This window comes from Asterias rubens, chromosome 7 (assembly GCF_902459465.1).
Source record: "Asterias rubens chromosome 7, eAstRub1.3, whole genome shotgun sequence".
Classification (NCBI taxonomy): domain Eukaryota; kingdom Metazoa; phylum Echinodermata; class Asteroidea; order Forcipulatida; family Asteriidae; genus Asterias; species Asterias rubens.
Window position 1 is genome coordinate 4,953,963 of NC_047068.1, and position 24,459 is coordinate 4,978,421.

General features: G+C 38.8%; 1 protein-coding gene across 1 annotated transcript in view; it reads left to right on the top strand.

Moving 5' to 3' along the window:
* Nucleotides 1–24,459, top strand: part of LOC117292354 (caskin-2-like) — a 74,068-nt gene extending 49,609 nt beyond the window's left edge. Inside the window, exons 6-10 of the mRNA XM_033774377.1 lie at nucleotides 6,222–6,330; nucleotides 6,945–7,053; nucleotides 14,784–14,878; nucleotides 18,161–18,278; nucleotides 23,789–24,459. Of these exons, the coding sequence (XP_033630268.1) occupies nucleotides 6,222–6,330; nucleotides 6,945–7,053; nucleotides 14,784–14,878; nucleotides 18,161–18,278; nucleotides 23,789–24,459 (1,102 nt within the window). The remainder of the gene's footprint in view (nucleotides 1–6,221; nucleotides 6,331–6,944; nucleotides 7,054–14,783; nucleotides 14,879–18,160; nucleotides 18,279–23,788) is intronic.

Below are 24,459 nucleotides of genomic sequence, written 5' to 3' on the forward strand. Positions count from 1 at the left end.
GGAATCCCAACTTGTAAGGTCATCTGAGGCCGTTTGTGAAAAAACACACCTCTTGTGGGAAATGGTGATATATGTAACAAAACTATTTGAGGGTCAAATAAAGAAATTAAAAAGGAAACCAGGCCAAATGATATGACTTCATGAGGTAAATACCTTTTTATTTATATAAGGAACTTTGGAAATTCCAAGCACAGTATGGAATTTGAACTTGACAGTTTGTGTTGAGTTGACATTTTACAATTGCGTATTTACCGTTACCCCTGCTGTTAAAATACTCTCACATTCAATAAAGATTGGTTGTTTGTTAAGAACTTTATTCAAAACTAAACATTGTACACCACAGCAGGCACAACTGCACCATTTTGTTATTGTCTTGTTTCTAAACACTGTGAATCAAGAACCGATCATTTGTTTTGGGAAGTAGAGAGGCGAAGGGATAGGGGAGGTTGTCCGTTTGTGGTGTTTACATGGAAATATCATGGCATATTTTTACATTTTTTTTCGACTTTCCTGTCACTAGCGGTGGTTAAAAATTTGGGTTTTAGCACACGAGGGTGGTTGGTATTCAATTGTGCTCTTCGATTTGGTAGGCGAAAGTGTACACAAGTTTTATCAGGTCTCAAAAAAGTTTTTTTCCCTGTATTATATCCATACGACATACGACACCAAAGTTGAGTGAAGAATCAAGTGCGCACCTGCAAACTCACGCCAGGTCGCCCATTCTTTGTATAATGTATATGGGTGATTACGAGGTGTCGTTAAACGACCGCGGTACCACGGGTTCGGCTTTTGAAGTCCCTTCGTTCGAGCTCCTTCTCTTCCTTCCTCCATGATATAACCATGGAGATGTAAAGAGACTTGGCATTGTGAGTGTTTATTCAAGTTTGTTGTAAGCAATGATTGAGAGGTTTATCCTAGCATCCAAACCAATCCACTATAATCACATCATATAGAGCAGGGCTTGACATCTAAGGGCTAGGTCTACAAATAAACACTCTTGAGATTCTTGTACTTTCCAGTCTCTCTGGGAGCAGCAGCAGCTAGAGTTATGGGAGCTATCACAGCTAGCTGTAGGAGCTATCACAGCCTACTCTACATGTTTGCTTTCATGTAATGGGTTTGACTGAACTCCCTCATGGCTACTTGAGTAGTCATAATAATCCCTCCAAATGCTCCGGTTGATGACTTGCTAAGTATGTCTTATCAGGATGTCTACTGCCCTCTGTTGATTTCCTCACAATTTATGCTATAGTCGCTCTTCCTCCATGCTCTGACCTTATTATAACCCACACCCATAGTCTAAAAACCCAACAGTTTTGATGCAGCCACACTTCCTTTAGACACCCTTCTCATAAAAATGATAAGTTTAATTTTCCTACATCAGACATTTCAACACTCTGTCCCATATAAATAAAGGAAGGAAAAAAGTTGTGTAAGTTCTTGAAGTGTGGCCAGAGTGTGAAAGAATCAAGTACAGCCCAAAGGCTGTGATGTAAATTGTCATGTGTTGATGTATTGTGTATAAGGAATGCCGCTGGATATATCTGAACTAGAGTCTACTCCAATCAATTAACACTGTATGTAATGCAATGGTCATTTACATGGTGTTGATGTACATGTAGTTAGTGAATACTTCCCACTTACTTTGCCATTTAATACACATCAAGTCACATAATACTGATTGACTACATGTGTTCATATTGGATATCTTACTGCAGTGGAAGTACTGGTAAAACGTTCTCAGTATGCTACAGTAGGCAAATAAACTCTTAAAGGAATAGTCTAACATTGTTTGTTATTTTACTGTCCGTTTAATTAGTGTTGATATATTTCACAGGCATTTGATTTGTCAAATGAGTGATTTGTAAAGTTGTGAACTGACCATATATGGAAACTATACAATGTACTATCCCATTTCGGACCAAACATCTAGAGTGCCATTTTGTTGATGTGGACAACCTGTAAATCCTGTAAAATGCAACATCCAGGAAGTTCATGTGGTTCAACTCTAGACAAAAATGAGAATGTCATAGGTTTTTAGGATTTTCCATATTTGGTATGAGTAGATACAAATTTGAACATGTTGGAGGACGTATATGCCAAGTGTTTCTGGACTGTTCTGTGGCGAATGGTTTTTAAAGGCCAGAACAACTTCAGAGTGAGTGCCCTATTTTTGCTGACAGTTGGATGACTGACCTGACCCACCTTAACATTCCATTGCGTAGTGTGCTCAGGTGCCTGGGCATGTGTACCTACCATGAAACGCTTTGCTTCTCTAGTACAGAGTGAGACAAAAGGTGCTGGAAATCATGCTCCATATCCCCCTTTTCCGGGAACTACTTTGGAATGATACTAACAAGAGGTGGTTAAGTCTAAATTTCATAAATGATGAAATGAAAATGCAACAATAGTATGACATTTCAAAAAATCTAAGAGCAAAACATTTAAATAAATTGTTGAAACTCAATAACTGAAACCATGGAGGACGACTAAAGCAGCGCTGTACTAGTTACTCAGACTCAACTCTGTACTAGTTACTCAGACTCAACTCAGATGCCAGTCTATAAAGCAGCGCTGTACTAGTTACTCAGACTCAACTCAGATGCCAGTCTATAAAGCAGCGCTGTACTAGTTACTCAGACTCAACTCAGATGCCAGTCTATAAAGCAGCGCTGTACTAGTTACTCAGACTCAACTCAGATGCCAGTCTATAAAGCTGCGCTGTACTAGTTACTCAACTCTGTACTAGTTACTCAGACTCAACTCTGTACTAGTTACTCAGACTCAACTCTGTACTAGTTACTCAGACTCAACTCTGTACTAGTTACTCAGACTCAACTCTGTACTAGTTACTCAGACTCAACTCAGATGCCAGTCTAATTATATGTACAACTTTGATGACTTGGACTCACACTTGGATCATCTGGAGTCTGGACTTGATGAGTGTAAGCTAATTAATTTCTTTGTGTATTTAGGTTTGTTTTTTCCAATTATTTTGAAGTGGCTTGACAAGAATTGAGGACTCAAATGACTTACAACGACTGATGGGTCCAGAGTGTCTTTTTAGTTCTATCTTAAGAATGGTAAAAGAAACAATGATAGGAAATGATTGGGTAATAGTTGACACAACTGGCTACGAGTATATGGAAAGTGTACTTTGAGGAACAATCAGAGGAAACTGATTGACAATTGATTACACCAACTCAAGGATATATGTCAAGTATATTTTGATAACCAGGAATTGATATAAAGTGTGATTGATTCAGGAAGTAAACTAAGATTGATGAAGTGTGTTGAAGGAAGTTATTCACATACTTGGATTATTGTTTCATCATGTGATTTAAAAGTTCTTTGACTTTGACTGTCATCCTTCTACATTTACTGCTAGATGGTAGAGTAGCAGTTTGGGTGTTTCTTATCAATATTAAAGGCAGTGGACACTATTGGTAAATACTCAAAATAATTATTAGCATAAAACCTCAATTGGTAATGAGTAATAGGGAGAGGTTGATAGTATAAAACATTGTGAGAAATGGCTCCCTCTGAAGTGATGTAGTTTTTGAGAAAGAAGTAATTTTCCACAAATTTAATTTTGTTGAGGTCTCGAAATCAAGCATCTGAAAGCACATGACTTGTGTGACAAGGGTGTTTTTTCTTTCATAGTTATCTCGCAACTTCGACTACCAATTGAGCTCAAATGTTCACAGGTTTGTTATTTAATGCATATGTTGAGATACACCAAGTGAGAAGACTGGTCTTTGACAATTACCAATAGTGTCCAGTGTCTTTAAAGGGACAAGGTCAACTATGATTAATAAAATCTCTTTCATGAAGAATTGAGGAATACTGGCTGTTGTTGGTTGATGTGAAAGTCAGACATACATCAGTATGGATGATGTTCTCTACACAACCTATGATGTGGTGTCATACCTTCCTGTTTGCTTCTAGGGAGTTTGCTTTTAAAGAGTTTGCTTCTAGGGAGGTAAGATACATGTATATGGTTCTACAGTCCTCTTTAAGGAAATCCATTCTCTGTTTAGCCTCTGGATCTTTTCCCTTGAGTATATACTATTGGTATAAACCTTTGAAATTACACGGTAACATACAATTTTACACAATTTTTAAAAACATTTAACTGTAGAATTCCCATCCCTGTACCTTGTTATTTTTAGTTTGATTCAGAGTTTAGTATTTTAGATCACTACAGCCTACTTGATAGAATTGTTTCTACATAATGTAAGATTTGTTAAAGTAATTCTTGTTCCACAGAGCTGTTTCTACATAATGTAGATTTGTTCAAGTGATTCTTGTTCCATAGAGCTGTTTCTACATAATGTAAGATTTGTTAAAGTGATTCTTGTTCCATAGAGCTGTTTCTACATAATGTAAGATTTGTTAAAGTAATTCTTGTTCCATAGAGCTACTTTATGAACTCACACTGTGTCCTTTTCTTGGACCAACAACTGTTTTGTTTTACCTCAAGTAGAATTCCTACAGTGCTTAGTGATCACATCTCATCAATGTAACCTGATGCCTGGGTATCTTCAATGCCTGATGATGTTGCCTCATTCCTTCAAGACGGATACCTTGTTCCTTCAAGACAATGTCTCATTCCTTCAAGACGGATGCCTCATTACTTCAAAGATGATCCTTCATTCCTTTCTAGACAAGCATTACCCTGGGACAACAATAATCTATATCCATCTTAAGGATTTACTGATTGTCTGAAGAGGGGGGCTGTATTTCCCCTGGGTCTTGAAACCTGAAACCAAAGCTTGTCCGAATTATTCAATCCATCATATAAATTATACCTGTACTTGTAATGAAAAATACAAGTCTGAAAACTAGGGACTGAAAACTAGGATCTAGTTTTCATTTTTTTTTTTATTTTTTTTTTTTTACAAATAAGGTACATTTAAGCCATTGATTTACAAAAATGGCAAGTAGAAGTTATTGAAGACAGTTAGCAGCTACTTAAAGGACTTGATAACTTTGTTTGAGTTAATAATAATCATAATCATCTTCAAGTACGCGCTAATCCTCCAATCAGATTGGCAGAATGGAGTGGTGATAAAAACCTATATTGCACGGCTAATATCACTACCTGTGTCTTGTGTGTTCTATGTCACGCGCCAAGTTTGCTTGAAGATAAATACATCGGCCTCGTTGGATATGGGTCGCAGAAGCGTTATATTTTTCTGTATTCCACTTGTGCTTGTGGGATAACTTATATAATAATAAAGATTCTTTAACATGTAAAAATATTTAGAGACTAGACTAGGTTGTCTTAATGTTGACTTTGTTGCTTCTTAAGGATGTTCAGAAATTCTAAAAGACTAAAAACCAAAAGGTTTTCAGTCAAGACAAGTGACCTAGCCCTTTAACAAATCAGCCTTACTAATAACATTCCAAATTCACATAATTTTGTTTAACCGATCCATACATTGAAGGAAGTGTTTCATGAAAGGATTTGGCAACATTTTCCCCCTCACCCTGGCTCAGACTGTTCCTTAGAGAATTGTAGTGAAATCTTACAAACTGTCTTCTAATTGAGTGGAAGATGTAATAATGAGAGACAGGGCTGTCTTGTACGAGACATTATTGTGTTGCTCTTGCTTGAAACATAGACCCTATTGGAGGCTAGTAAACCCTATGGGAGGCTAGAGCAATAACCTCCTTCAGTTCAGTGGAACTGGGTTAGAGCTGAATCCACTTCTAGATTGTGCCGCGTCTCAAATTAAAAAATGTACTAAAGAACAACGCTTAAAGCTAGATTCTCAGGGCAAAGTCAGGGTGGTGATCACAATGGAGATGTATGTAGAACTCAAGATGTACACAGCATGTTGGACTAATCACTTCTTTTATTGACTTCATCTAATTGTCTTAATGGAACCAATAACTGAAATATGACACCTGCAATATTTCTGGAACATGGTAATAGCCAGGGGATAACGTCATTAGCTCATGAGACTGCTAAGCAAGAAACTGTCATAGACTACAGTATGACTGCTTGCCTACCAAAATGTACTAAGTTTGTTTATGCTTACATGTTGAATAAACTGAAAGAATGGGTGAATATTGTTTTCCCCATGTCAAGAACAATTTTGACACATTCTATCAAAAATAGCCCCTGGTTATCACCAGAGAGCCTATGCCTGAAATTTGACACCTTAAAATTACCAATAGAAAACCTTACAAACTGCTCTCTTTTTTATTGATAGAGTTTTACTGGAATATGGCATCGATATAAACAGAGAAACACCCAATGGAACGTCGCTACATGAGGCAGCATTAGCAGGGAAATCAGAAGTGGTTAAGCTACTTATAGCTGTGAGTATAAACCAACCTGAGAATGATGACATTCACTTGAGTTCATCCCAATAATTGTTAATAACAGAGAAAGGAACAACAAATACTAAGTATACATAATTTGTGCCAAGTCTATTTAAAAGCAATTCCCAAGGCACTGTATTGTAATAATTAATAATAATAATAATAATAAAAAGAAAATGTAAAACATCTGAATGCAAACTAACCTAAAAAAGATCCAGAGCTTTCTTTAAACAGAACTTGTTGAGTCTACTTCTAAAGAGGTTGACATTCTCTGTTTCTCCAATACAGACACTTAGGTCATTCTACATTCAACAGTGCAGGCGCTAAGAAAAGGGAACACTCTCAAATAGTCCACATTTCAGAAACATTTCTCAATCAAACTTAAAATTCACTCTTTTCCAAGTTACAAAATCAATTTTATATAGTAAATTTTACAAAGTAGCCATTGAGCCTTGACAATAGTAAATGTTATGACATAATAGATTTTTGATTAAAGGTAAACTTTTGGCAGATTTGACCCCAAAATTTTGAAAGCGTCATTTATATTTTATTTATAGTTATTTAAAACCGTATTATGGGTTATTAAGTTATTGTTTCTTGTGATGTTACAGAGCGGTATTGATGTTCATAAGAAGAATTCTCATGGTCAGACGGCTCTTGATATCGTCAATAAATTCACTCCTAGTCGAGCAGCTCAAGAAGTCAAGCAACTGCTTAGAGGTAACATTGTTTGCTTAGAGGTTACATTGTTTGCTTAGAGGTAACATTGTTTGCTTAGAGGTAACATTGTTTGCTTAGAGGTAACATTGTTTGCTTAGAGGTAACATTGTTTGCTTAGAGGTAACATTGTTTGCTTAGAGGTAACATTGTTTGCTTAGAGGTAACATTGTTTGCTTAGAGGTAACATTGTTTGCTTAGAGGTAACATTGTTTGCTTAGAGGTAACATTGTTTGCTTAGAGGTAACATTGTTTGCTTAGAGGTAACATTGTTTGCTTAGAAGTAACATTGTTTGCTTAGAGGTAACATTGTTGACATTGTTTGCTTAGAGGTAACATTGTTTGCTTAGAGGTAACATTGTTTGCTTAGAGGTAACATTGTTTGCTTAGAGGTTACATTGTTTGCTTAGAGGTAACATTGTTTGCTTAGAGGTAACATTGTTTGCTTAGAGGTAACATTGTTTGCTTAGAGGTAACATTGTTTGCTTAGAGGTAACATTGTTGACATTGTTTGCTTAGAGGTAACATTGTTTGCTTAGAGGTAACATTGTTTGCTTAGAGGTAACATTGTTTGCTTAGAGGTAACATTGTTTGCTTAGAGGTAACATTGTTTGCTTCAATAAACATAGCATTGGTTCATGAAGATTGGTAAAACCATGAGTTTATGAAGCTGGCTGATATTAAATGATTTCAATGCTGAAGGACTCCAGACTGGTTTCGAATCCTGATCTTAGAGCACCGCGACTCGGACTCCAACTAATGATGAGCACTATTTGTACAAATTGGGGAATATTTCCCCTCATGTTTTGGGAAAGGGGATGCAAGAATGGCTAGCACTGGGAGAAAGATGATTTGTAAATTTGATCTAAAACGGATGAGTGAAGAACCTGTCAGTATCCTCATAGAGGTTAGTACCTTGATGGTATACTCCTGTGTCATGTGGAAAATGATCAGCAGTAATGAATGCTTTAATTGGTGGATTCATTAATTGGATAAACACTTACTGGAATAACGCATCTTGAATTCAACCAATTTGATTTGTATTCGAAGTTGATCAAATCTCAACCCCCCCTCCCCCAATTTACCTGCTCCTCAGATTAGAAAGCCAGAGTTGTTCCAAGAGCCATTGAATCTCATGTGAGAATTCCTGCTCATTCATCCACAGCCATTGAATCTCATGTGAGAATTCCTGCTCATTCATCCACAGCCATTGAATCTCATGTGAGAATTCCTGCTCATTCATCCACAGCCATTGAATCTCATGTGAGAATTCCTGCTCATTCATCCACAGCCATTGAATCTCATGTGAGAATTCCTGCTCATTCATCCACAGCCATTGAATCTCATGTGAGAATTCCTGCTCATTCATCCACAGCCATTGAATCTCATGTGAGAATTCCTGCTCATTCATCCACAGCCATTGAATCTCATGTGAGAATCCCTGCTCATTCATCCACAGCCATTGAATCTCATGTGAGAATTCCTGCTCATTCATCCACAGCCTTTGAATCTCATGTGAGAATTCCTGCTCATTCATCCACAGCCATTGAATCTCATGTGAGAATTCCTGCTCATTCATCCACAGCCATTGAATCTCATGTGAGAATTCCTGCTCATTCATCCACAGCCATTGAATCTCATGTGAGAATTCCTGCTCATTCATCCACAGCCATTGAATCTCATGTGAGAACTCCTGCTCATTCATCCACAGCCATTGAATCTCATGTGAGAATTCCTGTTCATTCATCCACAGCCATTGAATCTCATGTGAGAATTCCTGCTCATTCATCCACAGCCATTGAATCTCATGTGAGAATTCCTGCTCATTCATCCTAATGCACACTATGTTTAGAATCAGTTCTGATAACAGGTGTTTTCTTACCTTAATAAATTGATTTAAACAAGGAACAGGTGGATTCCTTGATTTCCCTCTGACATCATTTGTTTAGTCTAGTAATTGCTTCAGTCAGGTTCAATATGTCAATCTGTTCCTATCAGGAACCACATAGGAACCATCTCCCTATAGGGGCAAGGAGAGGTCCTATGGGTGGTGATGAAATCATTTACCTATAAACAGCGACCTGGTTAACAGTGACACTAGTTGGACCTGATGGTGGGATGGCCTGATGGTGGGATGGCCTGATGGTGGGATGGCCTGATGGTGGGATGGCCTGATGGTGGGATGGCCTGATGGTGGGATGGCCTGATGGTGGGATGGCCTGATGGTGGGATGGCCTGATGGTGGGATGGCCTGATGGTGGGATGGCCTGATGGTGGGATGGCCTGATGGTGGGATGGCCTGATGGTGGGATGGCCTGATGGTGGGATGGCCTGATGGTGGGATGGCCTGATGGTGGGATGGCCTGATGGTGGGATGGCCTGATGGTGGGATGGCCTGATGGTGGGATGGCCTGATGGTGGGATGGCCTGATGGTGGGATGGCCTGATGGTGGGATGGCCTGATGGTGGGATGGCCTGATGGTGGGATGGCCTGAATGATGAAGGGAGAGCAACTGAGTAGGCTCCATTTCAGTCAACAGTTGTTAGAATTGAAGGAAAGAATTGCAGATGACAACTGTGATTGAAGAATGTCTACTAGATGTTGCCATATGTTGTGTTTTTACGCTACTCCAACCATTGCAAGTTACAGACACATGGTTTTAACATCCATTCAAATGTATTTGGCTTGAGGACATAGACATAACTTGACATATCTAAGCTGGGGAGTGGGACAGAATTATGTTAAGGTGAATTCCAAGGCAGCATGCAATGATGTAGAGCTACCTTTATAGATCGTGGATGGGTTTCATTGCAGGGAGTGAGGATTGGACAAGAATCACCAGAATCCACATGTATACATAGACAATAACACCTTAGTCTTCATTCAAGACTCAGTTTGGGCAACATTGAATTAAGGCTTGATAAAAACAAAGATTTGTAGTGTGAATGAACCACAGGTTATATTTAATTTAATGTTATCTTATTTCATTTTGATATAGTAGACCAGCCAAACACGAAAAAGAGCTCTAGAAAAAATTTGGACGGCATAGTTTGTTAATGGCTGGCATCCATGCTAGATATATTGTTCATGGCCTTTGGCAGACGAATAGGCCGGATGCCACCCTCAATTTTGAATTTTAAGGTCATTCCGGGGTCAAAAGGTCAAAAAAGGTCAAAATCTGTGTTTTCAGGATTTTTAATCAATAATGATCTATGTAGATAGATCTATCCATAGAATGTATTTTAATTATCATGGTAACATCACAAGGTTGTCAAATGAAGAGTAAAACTTTCATTTTGTGCACAAATGTATGGCGAAATGAAACATAAAAGTGCGATTATCTCAAAAACTGTCCATTTGCGCATATCAAAGTTACATGTACTCCAGATTTTTTTGGGAACTTTTATTTTATAAATTAATGGTTCTGATCAGTCGATAGACATCCCAGGCAGTTTTTAAAATCGTAATATTGAACAATTTTGGAAAGTTCGGGCAGGCGCGAGGGGTATCCTGAAACTAGCTTTTGCTAAAATTGGTTTATTGAGTAGTGTCATTGTTCAGTAATGTATAGCGTATAATGAACTACACAACGGAAGGCTATGGATGGTAACAACCAAAGCCAGTCATGAGAACTATTTATTCCGGAACATTTTTATTTACTTACATCATAAATGAGTATATTTTGGTAATTCTGGACACTATGTAGGGTCTTCTGTTGCCTAGCAACCATGCTTTAGTCATACCTATATAGGAGATTCGTTTCATAAATGAAAACGGGCCACATAACTTCCACCTGTAATTTTGTTGGGTATAAAGTTAATGCAAAATAATTTGTATGTCTGAGGCTGAACATTAAAATTACTTATTTTGTACAATAAGAGTGAAATATTAGTTATTAATACCATTATATCATAAATGTATACATCAGTAAAACTTTACGCAAAAATGTTTATGTGAAGCACAGTTTTTTAGAACAAATGTCCCTCACCTGTAAAGCATTATTTAAACTGTTTAACTTACCATCGCTAAAATTATTTGCAATTGCATGTGTATATCTGTGTAAAAGCTTGCCAAAACTGTGGCTAAGCTGTTCGACGAGGAAGGCGACAACCACAGAACGGAACTTTGTGAGGCAGTTGGCGGAATTTCGAGTTTCATGAGCAGCAACACAATTACAGACTCCCTGAAGGAGTTTAGCATGCATCACTCTGACAATCCAAACTTCAGACTGTGGTCTACGTACATGGCGATGGTGGAGATTCTGCTGGACTTTATCAGGGCTCAGAGAGATGGCAACTGGACCCTTCATCTAGAAGCATTTTCAGCAATGCTGCCATGGCTTACCATCTACGATCACACTAACTATGCCCGATGGGGACCTGTTTTTCTTGCGGATATGAAACTCCTCGAAACGACAGCACCAGAGGTTCATACTGAGTTCACAAACGGGAACTTTGTCGTCAAGAGGACCAAAAGGCGCTTCAACCAAGTTCCTGCCGATCAAGCAACTGAGTGGATGAACAAGACATGCAAGATGCAAAATGGCATAATTGGTATAACAAGGAACGATCAAGCAAGAGACAAATTCTGCATCACTTGGTCAGAGCGATCAACCATCACTCAAGACGTACGATCTCTCTTCAATATAACAGATGACGAGTGGAGGCCGTCTTCACCCGTTCTGATAGTCTACCATCCCGCACAAAACGTGATGTTGATGATGTGAAGAAGCTTGTCACACAGCTGAAAAGATATGATGTTTTTCAAGAACACACAACCATGGTTGCAGGGGACGATGGCGATATTGACAGTGATGATAGAGAGATACCTCTTGTATCGCTTGCGACCAGGGACGCCGCCTCAAGTGATGTGATGAACGATCTTCTAACGGCTGAAGATCGTGGGAAGCAGCGCGTTCTTACTAACGTGAAGCAACGTTTGATTGAAGAAACTGTTGGGTTTCATGACAAACTGACGAAACATCACTCAAAAACATTTGCTGACCTATACAAGGCAAACGTTTCCACAAAACAGAATATACATAAGACCATCAAAGCTGACAGAAAATTGCTCCAAAGATTACTAAATGCTGTCACTGGGGGCCGACCATTGGAAATGGAGAATATTCTGCAGCATGAGCTTTCTCCAATCCCGATGTCTCTTGCCAAGGCTGGAGGTGAGATGAACTCGACACCAAAGGCGGACCTAATCAACATCTTAATGTCAGGACTACAGACACCACCGGAAGTTCCAAAAAAAGACATGAAGACTTGTGTGCTGATAGATGGTCATGCACTTATCCAAGCTCTTGGAAAGCCTCAGGGATGCCAAACATTTGGTGACTACGCTGCTGTATTCATTTCTACCGTGACGAAATACCTTGGAGGTAATACAACAAGAGTTGATGTGGTATTTGACCGTTACATCGGTGAGGGCTCAATCAAGGCAGTAACTCGATCCAAGCGCACAGGGAAAAGAAGGCCGATTCGTAAGCTCATCGATGGACCTCATGTCCCACTTCCACAGGTTTGGAGTCAATTTGTTGCCCTGGGTGAGAACAAGGCTGATTTAGCCAAGTTCCTGTCTCAGGCCATCTTGGAAAAAGATCTTACAGAAGGGCACGAGATAGTGACAGGCGGCGGTTTCCTTGATATGACAGACGCCAGGTCTAACAGGAGAGATAATGTAAAACTTCAAGGAAATCACGAGGAGGCTGACACCAGGCTGATACTCCATTCATGTGAGGCGATCACTGAAGGATATAGAAGAATTCTTGTTGTATGCAGAGATACTGATGTCATGCTCCTCCTTCTGCACTTCGTTGCTGCAAAAGCTGCTGAGGTGTGGATGATCTCCGGAACTGCAAGACAGAGGAAGTGCTATCCAATACATGCAATATACGGGTGACTTTCACAACCTGTGAGAGACAACTTTCTCAGCTTCCACGCACTAACGGGCTGCGATACAACCTCCTCATTTACTGGCCACGGGAAGAAGTCATGCTGGAAAACCTTTGAAAAACAACCGCTACTCGTCAAGGGAATTGGGCGTGATGGAGAACTTGCGTCAATTGAGCAGTTTGTGTGTCATCTGATGGTACTCCTGAGCAGTCCAACGTCAACAATTCTAGGCTCCAACTCTTTGGCAAGGCAAATAAGGGTCTGGAAATGTTACCCCCAACAAGAGATGCACTGGAACTACACTCAGCACGTGCCAACTACCAGGCAAAGATATGGTTGCAGGCTGACAAAGAGCACATAGACGTCTCCCCGCCTATCGACACTGCGGCTTGGAAGAAGGTGTCTGAATGCTTGGAAGCTGTATGGACAAGACTACCCCCTATCCCAGATGCCTGTCTAGAACTAGTTTCCTGTGGCTGCAAATCAAAGTGCAAGACGGGCAGATGCAGCTGTTTCAGAAAGGACCTTAAGTGCACATATGCTTGTGGATGTGACGCAATTGACTGTAGCAACCCGGCTGGCCAATAGACTAGCAAATTCAGACGATTGTGTACACACAGCTGTAGACCTTTAAGGCTATGTTTATTCACTCTTACTTTACTTTTTGGCCACCTCCCAAGTTAGAAAAAGTCAAACAAATCCTTGCCAAAAGCGAACAATTTGACAGTGTTTGTAAAATATAAAGCACTGACTTTTGACTTTTTGTGTGATTTACAGAAAAAACCTTCACCAAAAAGGTATTTAAAACAAATATTATTTGATACACTATAAGCCACTTTCCGAGGTGTCACATTTTTTATTTTGTAATAACCTACATGGTTTGCAAGTGAAACTCACTTTTTTTTACTAACAGTTAAACAATTTAAATTCAGAGAGACATTTCAAGCCCAACCATACATTTTTGGGCGCAATTTACTTTTATAATGTGGCGGAAGTTTCCCAATGCGGCCTATTTTCATTTGTGTAACGAATCTCAAAGATATCTCTAAAGGGCGGTTGCTAGGCAACGGAAGACCCAATATGGTGTATAAATTCCCAAATTGTACCCATTCATGATATAAGTAAATGGAAATGTCCCTGATTAATAGTTCTTATGACTGGCTTTGGTTGTTACCATCCATAGCCTTCCGTTGTGTAGTTAATTATACGCTATACATTACTAAACAATGGCACTACTCGATAAACCCATTTTAGCAAAAGCTAGTTTCAGGATCACCCCCGCACCTGCCCGAACTTTCAAAAATTGTTCAGTATTACGATTTTAAAAACTGCCTGGGATGTCTATCGACTGACCAGAACCATTGATTTTCAGAATAAATGTTCCAAGAAAGATCTGGAGTACATGTAACTTCGGTATGCGCAAATGGACAGTTTTTGAGATAATCGCACTTTTATGTTTCATTTCACTATACGTTTGTGCACAAATTTAAAGTTTAACTCTTCATTTGACAGCCTTGTGATGTCACCATGATGATGAAAATACATTTTATGGGTAGATCTAGCTACAAAGATCATTATTGATTAAAAAGACCGAAAACACAGTTTTTGACCTTTTTTGACCTTTTGACCCTGGAATGACCTTAAAATTCAAAATTGAGGGTGGCATCCGGCCTATTCGTCTGCCCAGGACCATGATCAATATATCTAGCATGGATGCCAGCCATTAACAAACTATGCCGTCCAAAGTAAAATTTTACTCCTTGGCTGGTCTACTAATATGTGTAGCATTAAAGTTAACTGACAATCTTTGTTTGTATTTTCTGACTGACTAGACTCCATTGGTGGATCTCAAGCGCGGGCGCTTCAGGAATATAGCCGCATTCATGACCGATCTGCACTGTCTTTCAGACCAGGGGATATCATTACGGTAAGGTTCAAGTTCCATCATAAAGCTAGTTTCATACTTCCTGCAAATGCAAAGTGAATTTTGATGTCACATTGCCGTTTTTGCAGCATATGTTTTGCAGGATTTGTTTTGCATTTGTTTTACACAAATTAACTGCTCTATCTATTTGTTGCGAATGTTTCGCATTTGTAGGAAGTCATACCTGCCAACCATTCTAATTTAGGCGTAATCATTATGGAAATATGAGCTGTGTTACGGATTACGAATTACTCACCATTTATTACGTTTTTCCTCAAAATCATGTACATTGTTAATTAAGTACATTGATTTATTAATATTTTGAACAGTAAGATGTATCAATTATTTATCCGTCTTATTTTGTTATTCGTCTTGTTTTCCAAGCAGTATATTTGTCGTTAATGTGAGCGTAAAATGCTCCGTGTGGTCTTTCATCGGAGCCGATGTTGTTAGTTTTTCGTCTAGCGCGATGTACATTATACATGTCTTCAATGCCATTGTTCCATTGTACCCATTGTACCAAGAGAGGGCGCTTTACTAAAAAGCCAACACCTTGAGACAAGACTTTAGCGCACATGGTTTTCCCACACGACGTACATGTACGATATATGGGTTGTGTGTGTGTGTGTGTGGACGTGTATTTGTGCGACAAGTAAAATAATAAAATAATATGGCAGTCTGGCCGACAAGGACGCATCGCGCTTGTGGAATTACGCTAAGGAAAGCTACAAAATACCTTAAAAATTGAGGATGCACAACACATTGATAGTTTTAAATCAAGAATAGTATGGCAGTCTGGCCAACAAGGACGCATCGCGCTTGTGGAATTACGCTAAGGAAAGCTACAAAATACCTTAAAAAATGAGGATGCACAACACATTGTGACAATGTTAGAATTGTGGCCTATGTTTCTGTGAATGTTTTGTCTACGCTGCCATTTATTTTTGAAAGCCTTTTAACGGTTGTTGTGCTTGCCCAAAATCCAGATAACGGTTTTACGTTTTTTTTTTCCCCAATTTTTTTAAGGGTGCACATTCAGTGTGCATACTTTTTGTAAGAATCACATGATTTTGCTCGATTTTGCTTGATTACTCTTTTTCATTCCTCAAGGTTGGCAGGTATGGGAAGTATGCTTTTACTCCTACCCGTATTTCTGAAAGATAGTTTTAAATCAAGAAGAGCTTGTCAAGGGTATAGACATTTGATATTCACTTACTGTTGTAAAGTTGAAGAACACCAGTCAGTCTAAAATGTTACTGTTTTGAGTGTAGTTTTTAGTAATAGTTGTGAGCATTGCCTAGGCAGGAAAGCCTTGTTCCCATTGGACTTTATCTTCTGCTGCCGGGTGGAAAGTTAGTGGGAAACTCTACCGTATGTTCCCCCCCTGGACTTCTATTCTGCAACATTTACATAGTGTTCTGTAGCGTTGTCACGGTAGCTTTACAGTGCGTAACTGTTCCAATTGACCCCCAGTCAGTCTAAAATGTTACTGTTTAGAGTGTAGTTTTTAGTAATAGTTGTGAGCATTGCCTAGGCAGGAAAGCCTTGTTCCCATTGGACTTTATCTTCTGCTGCCGGGTGGAAAGTTAGTGGGAAACTCTACCGTATGTTCCCCCCCCTGGACTTCTATTCTGCAACATTTACATAGTGTTCTGTAGCGTTGTCACGGTAGCTTTACAGTGCGTAACTGTTCCAATTGACCACTAGTCAGTCTAAAATGTTACTGTTTAGAGTGTAGTTTTTAGTAATAGTTGTGAGCATTGCTAGGCAGGAAAGCCTTGTTCTCATTGGACTTTATCTTCTGCTGCCGGGTGGAAAGTTAGTGTGAAACTCTACCGTATGTTCCCCCCCTGGACTTCTATTCTGCAACATTTACATAGTGTTCTGTAGCGTTGTCACGGTAGCTTTACAGTGCGTAACTGTTCCAATTGACCACTAGTCAGTCTAAAATGTTACTGTTTAGAGTGTAGTTTTTAGTAATAGTTGTGAGCATTGCCTAGGCAGGAAAGCCTTGTTCCCATTGGACTTTATCTTCTGCTGCCGGGTGGAAAGTTAGTGGGAAACTCTACCGTATGTTCCCCCCCCTGGACTTCTATTCTGCAACATTTACATAGTGTTCTGTAGCGTTGTCACGGTAGCTTTACAGTGCGTAACTGTTCCAATTGACCACTAGTCAGTCTAAAATGTTACTGTTTAGAGTGTAGTTTTTAGTAATAGTTGTGAGCATTGCTAGGCAGGAAAGCCTTGTTCTCATTGGACTTTATCTTCTGCTGCCGGGTGGAAAGTTAGTGTGAAACTCTACCGTATGTTCCCCCCCTGGACTTCTATTCTGCAACATTTACATAGTGTTCTGTAGCGTTGTCACGGTAGCTTTACAGTGCGTAACTGTTCAAATTGACCACTAGTCAGTCTAAAATGTTACTGTTTAGAGTGTAGTTTTTAGTAATAGTTGTGAGCATTGCCTAGGCAGGAAAGCCTTGTTCCCATTGGACTTTATCTTCTGCTGCCGGGTGGAAAGTTAGTGGGAAACTCTACCGTATGTTCCCCCCCTGGACTTCTATTCTGCAACATTTACATAGTGTTCTGTAGCGTTGTCACGGTAGCTTTACTTTACAGTGCGTAACTGTTCCAATTGACCACCAGTCAGTCTAAAATGTTACTGTTTAGAGTGTAGTTTTTAGTAATAGTTGTGAGCATTGCCTAGGCAGGAAAGCCTTGTTCTCATTGGACTTTATCTTTTGCTGCCGGGTGGAAAGTTAGTGTGACTTGTGATCCCACCTGGTGATCCCACCTGGACTTCTATTCTGCAACATTTAAATCGCGATTTACAGCATGGACGTGGTACGTTTACAGTGCATGCTTGTTCCCAATGGACTTTTTATCAGCCCTGTTAAGTTATCGTGGCTACGCATAAGTCTTCCATGACCTCTTTTCGCCTGTTAGTTTACACCACGGTCCTGAGAAGCTGACAGGAGGTCAGTTTACCATGTTTAAGTTGAGGTACTTCAAACAAAAGAAGTCCAATGGGCAAACTGGCTTTAGTTCTTGAGTTTAATATATTATTTGTCTTCTATTTTAGATTCTTTATTGGAACCTTGATGGTAAATGGAAGGGATCTATTATAACCAAAGATAGGGACTTAGCTCTTGAGATATTTTAATCTATTATTTGTCTTCTGTTTTAGATTCTTGAGCGGAACCAAGATGGTAATTGGAAGGGAGCTATAACCAAAGATAGAGAGTTAATTTTGAGATAGTTTAATTTTTTATTTGTCTTCTGTTTTAGATACTTGAGCGGAACCAAGATGGTAATTGGAAGGGATCTATAACTAAAGCCAACAATGAGTGCATCGGATTCTTCCCATCTTCATATGTTGAGCTTCTAACAAGACCAGTCTCCACAAGTAAGTCAAACAATTTATTTCTTCAATTCATATTTATTAAAGGTCAATTATTTTCAGATGAAGGGGGAGCAGTTTAGATCCACAGGAGCAAGCGGCTAGAACTTCTGGAAAGAATAAGGTTTTGTCTAGGGGGTTAGGGTTAGTGTTAGGGTTAGTGTGTCCCTGTTTGGAAGGTTGTTGAAGTCATGGTAAAGTAAAAATCTTGTTAGTGTTTTTGGTTCTTGTTAAAAGTTCATCTTTCACATACATGTCTACAACTACCACATTGTATGTTAAAGCTTGCTAGGAGTACCCAACTCTTGTACAGTATGTTGGCTTCCATTCATAAAGTAGACACTTTTTCGATAACAGTAAATTTAATCTTTCATAGTTTAAGTGAATTTAACATCTTCAATCAAAGAATTGCTGTGTAGAAAATGCTGATAAATTAAGATTGAAGCTTCACATAAACGTAACAGCGCCATCCTGTGGTCATGGACAAGTTACATCTCTGTTATTTAGTTCTGTAAAACTCTGAACAGCCCCCTCTTGTGGTTGTATCTGTCCACTTGTGTTAGTATCTATATTGGGTGAGTGTATAAAGTATCATTGCAGTGCCAGACAGTCTTCTGTCTCAGCCTATTCATTGATTTTATAGAGAGTTCTTCCACATCGCTGCTCATCCATCATTCGCTTCATTAAACATCAATATTAATTCTTGTATTGCAAAGACTAGGAGTGTAGGGTCGCATTCCTTTTCACTGTTGATACTGACGTTACGATGCTACAAGTTATAAATATTCCAGTCAGGTCACAAAGAGTGTAGTCGGTCGTCATCTGGTAAATTCTTCTCATTCTTTGGAGTGATCTGGAAGAGGAGATATATCTGATAGCGACTCTCGGCCGGCAAACTTAGCTGGGGAGTCATGAATGCTGGTTGTCATATCTTGGATGTTGAAGTCTCCGTTGGTGTTGGGCTAACTGTATTGTATTACAGCTTGGATTTTTAAGCTAGTGGTGGGTTATTACTGAAGCAACGTGCTCAAAATGCCTGGAACTTGCAAGCAAAAACACTGGCAGTGGGGTAGGTACAAATACATTATCTTTGAAGTTTAGGTTGTCTAGCTCAATAGTTAGAATTGCCTATTGAGAATACATTTGGAATCTTAATTTAGTTACTTCATAATACTGAGTGAATTTGTGGTTTTTAACTCAATCCTGAGGCAACTTTAAACTGGTTACAGATTAATGGTCAAGGTTTATTATTTCATTTAGACTCAAATTCATTTTTAGGGATACATCTTTATTTGCAAAACACTTGCAAAGGAAGATGCCCACTCCACTAAAAAAGCAATTTTTAAAAGAACAAATAAACTTAAAAGTCTATTTGTTCTTTTACTGCTGTGCCCTCTCTACTCCAAAGCAACATGACCATCCCTTAAATTTAAGTTACATATGAAGGGAAAAACTTGTATTCCATAAATTGCTTTAAAAAATGAGTGATAACATGCAGAGTAGGTTTGTGTTTTCTGTTGTGAGTGTGTGTCACAGTTTCAAGGGGGAAGTCAAGTCATTAGGTACAATGACAATGCAAGACCTCAGACATGACTTAGTCTGGAGGTGTTTATTTATAAAACCTTAGCAAAGAGTCTGTGGTTTTATTGTTGTTCCTATTTTAGGTTTCTGTATGAGTAGCCTTTCTTAGGCAGCTGTAACCGGAAGTCGAGACATTAGACATCAGTTACTGATATGAATAATAGTTTAAAAGGCTCCGTTTTATTTGGTAAATTGTCTGGAAATGCTTTTCTTCATTACTTTTGCAATTGTGTAGGACTGAAGTACAATTTAAGTTAAAACACAAAACAAGCACATACACTCACAAAACCAGTAGAAATAAAATAGTATGCACAGATGCAAAGAAATTCAGGTTGTAAAGTAGGAATCTATTTTCTCATTTTGAGTTGTTGCATTGCATGTTACTACTTTGTGTTTCCAATATTAAACACCAAGCATTTGTGTTTAACTCTTTGTAGAGTGCCAAAAGTGATAAAACGTGAGCAAAATTGTTTGGTTCTGTTTAATGGAGGTAAACCACACAATCACTCTTTAATAAATGGGTTTTACAGAGGGACCCAAACTAACCGCAGTTTGAACCAAACAGGAAGTATAAATCTACACGGTTGAGTGTGCCACTGTGTCCATGTAGCGTTTTCTACACGGTTGAGTGTGCCACTGTGTCCATGTAGCGTTTAGAGAGAGTCTTTAAAGTTAAAGTGACATTGTTAGTTCACCCAGGAAATCTTCTATTATGACACGGTTTTACAAAATCAAGTCATTCCCTATAGCTATATGTGTTAATCCAAGGTGTTATAAAAGGCTGATCTCTTTCAACCCACAAAAGGTTTCAAAAAATTACTTCAACAACAATGTTTTCAAAATCCAAATAATTTCTGACTTTTAGCATTCCCCAATTGTTTGAGTAAAAACTGTTAATTTAAACATTTCATCATCAAGGAGAGTTTCGTACTCGTTTCATCATCAAGGAGAGTTTTGTACTTGTTTCATCATCAAGGAGAGTTTTGTACTCGTTTCATCATCAAGGAGAGTTTTGTACTCGTTTCATCATCAAGGAGAGTTTTGTACTCGTTTCATCATCAAGGAGAGTTTTGTACTCGTTTATATCATTATCTGAACAGTCCTTTTTATCCAACAAATAAATTGCATTAAAAAAAGGATTAAACTTTTGTCCTTCAATTTAACTTTACCTCAGTTTGATTTAAATGAAGCTCCCGTAACTTCATAAAGTATTAAAGTTGTTAAATCAGGCAAGCTTGAAATTGACCATTGAAAGGTCAACATGTCAAAATTCCTGGTTTGCTAAAAAGCAATTTCAGATGCGAAATACAGCCAGAGGAAAATGGAGTGTGTAAACTCAATTTCCTGTAAAGAAACCGTGGTGGCCCATATACTTACCCTATCACTGCTCTATATGCACCACTCTAATCAGTCATATATCACGTTAGGCAGTTTAACACTTGAATTGGTGCAATCCAAATTACCCGGCTAGACTTCACTGCAATGGACATGTAGTAGGCCTGTTATTGCTTCTAAAGAAATCACTGGTAGGTTAGTCTTGTTCTGAATTGAGTAATTATTTGTTTATTTCCATCATTTATTTCTTATCTTAGTTTGTTTGTAAAATATTTCCAGACTTTACAAAAAATTAGGAGCCATTTGAAAACAACAAAAAGTGACCGATTATTTAAATGGCGCATTGAAAGAGGCAATACATACTCAATCTGGTTGGAAAGGTTCTTTTTATTAAATTACATATGTTGATCAACACTTTTATAAATTTCTATTTCTTGAAATATACAACATTTTTACATTTTATATTCTGAGAATGGGAAATGACACTTAAAGTCACCTGGAAGTGGTATTTTTTCAAAATAAAGCTTTTGTCACTAATATATGTGTTGTTGTGAGGAGTTGTGCCTTTATTATTGGAGCATTGTTTAATTGTTATAGTATAAAGTTATTCTTGAGTAGTTGTTCCGTTATTATTGGAGCATTGTTTAATTGTTATAGTATAAAATTATTCTTAGACCATGCCCCTGGTCATCAAGGGACGATGACTACTAGGCGGGGAAGGTTGTGAGGAGTTGTTCCTTTATTATTGGAGCAATTGTTTAATTGTTATTAAAGTTATTCTCTCTCCGCTGAGGATGCGGGGTGGCGCCCTTTGAAGTTTAGAGACCCCCTCATGCTCCTCACCGCCTGCACAATCTTCATCAGGTGAGCATGCCAAACTTTATCCGTAGTTTTAAACCTTTTATTTAATCATTATAATGCAATGTTATTGACTCATGGTTATTTTCATTATATCCGCAAATATCCATAGATTCATATTCTGTTGTAGATTTTGGGAGTTTCATTGACTTAAAAGAGTAATTTTACAGTTAGAAAACTTGTGTGGGTCACAGATTTGGAGGTGACGCTTTAGGATATACATGTGCGTTGGTTAGCGTTATAAGCTATGCTGTGTTGCGGTACATACACGTGCAGTCAGGTACATGGAGAAGTTAATGTTAACGTTGCTATGTATGGACGGATGTATGTATGGCAATGGCTCTGTTGGACATTGGGGGAATGGGTGTTTATTTCTGTGTGAAAATGGGGTAAGTGAAGTTGGGCGCTCAACGATGTATGTTTGTGTCTCATATCCCCATTGCCCAGTACTGCTGTGCCATTATTATATCCCAGTTAACTGAGTCTAGTGTCTATTGAGATTTTAAGAGATGAATTGATATTGAGAGGTCCTAATTATTGTCGTACTAAAGCAGGAGTTTAATTAATGTATCTTTGTGTATTTTATTGACCGCCTGCACAATCTTCATCAGATATCAATTGTGCAGGTTAGGTCACTCAGCAATTCAATAAAGGGTCAACTACATTGGCGGAGAGAAAACAGAACCTGTGTGTCTTTAAAACTTCATTTCCAGTATTTAGCAGCCGCTTTGGACCCCCACACTACATTAGTCTTCGGACCCCAACACATGTCTTACAACAAGCGTAGTCGGCAGGATGTTTTCTCAGTTGTACATCGCTGATGATTTGTCTTGGAATTGAAGGGGTTTTTCTCAGACATCAACGATAGTCCCATGAGCGTACGAGTTATCTCTGTTTAACTGTTTAATATCGTCGGAGGCTAAGAGAACAACACTTTGAAATTACTGCTCGTTCGCTACAGGTAGAACAATGTTATTTTGACTGTGCATCAGTGCACTGCAGTGGAGATTTTGACAGTAGGGTACAAAAACTGTTGTTTCAGCTTCATCAGCAGAGTTCAGAACACTAGAGAACACAATAGTGTCAAAGAAAGATTTCCAATTGCTAATTTGTCTTAAGGTATGTTGTGAATATTTTATCAGGGGGACCAATCTCGATTGTGGATGTTTTGATAGCTCTCTGGTTCCCGTTTAAATTTACAGTGCTGTCATCTATTCACAATCTATATTGGTCACTACTGCATTGACGTGGCTTATAATTGGTAATGTAACTGCAATATTGGTACCCACTCTAGAAAACAAAGTTGTTGTTTCATTTTTATATTCACTGTTAAAACTGGCTGCAGTTTTTATTGAATAACCTAGAAGTTAAGTGACAGTTGGTAATCCACCCAAGGATAACAAAGTTGTTATATTCACTGTCAGAACTTGATGTTTTGAAATTGGCTGCATTTTTTATTGAACAGCCTAGAAGTTAAGTGATAGTTGGTGGCTCTCTATTTGTCATTAAGATGGGTTATTAGTGAATTTGTTCACTGTTTATCACTTTATTGAACCATTGTTTCCAACATTGTGATTGCTTAATATACAGGAACATTTAGTACCTGTGGATATATATTTCTCCTATTGCATAATATGCAAATTATGTGAAGGTACAAGGAGTAGGGTCTGTACACCAATTCCCACTTGAAAGTGAAAACGGTCCACTGCGCCTTTCAGTTCTTCTGTCCCAATATCCAACAGCCCGGGGGCTCTTATACTCTGATGACGATGCTAAAGTTGTAGTACCTGCGCATAAAGAGACGATTAAACCCCCACGAGGTGGATGGGGTGCCCGTATCTACTCGGCTCTTTTTTCGGAAGTGACTCCATCACTAACCAAAGATGACGCACTTCTAGACATACAGTCGCAATTGGTGAAGCTTCTTTCAAAACCTCAAACACAACTTGTGATGGCACCGGAAAGGAAAATTTCCCCGTTTGGCGGAAAGGTCGGAGAGGTGCGGGAGTTCGTAACCAGTATCCGTAATGCGTTCCAGCGTTACTCCATACCACAAGATCAGAAGGGGCCCTTTCTACTGGACTACTTGCGTGGAGGCCCTAAAGCAGAAGTTAAGGCCATGCTGTCGGAAGAGAAAAAGATCAACAAGGTCCTAGATTTCCTTCTCGAATCATATGGGGACAGACTTGCGACAGGAGAGCTCCAGCGATTGTTTTTGGAGAGACGACAGAGGCATGGAGAAGGTGTCCGAGACTATGCGTTAGACATTGAAAGGCGTTTCTTGAGGCTTACACGACATGATGGAAAGCTATACTCAAGTCCAGACACCACATTGGCAGAGCAGTTCAAGGACTTGGTGACTCATACATACGTAGCACATGCCGTGATACGTTTGAGCAAGGGTTTGCCATAA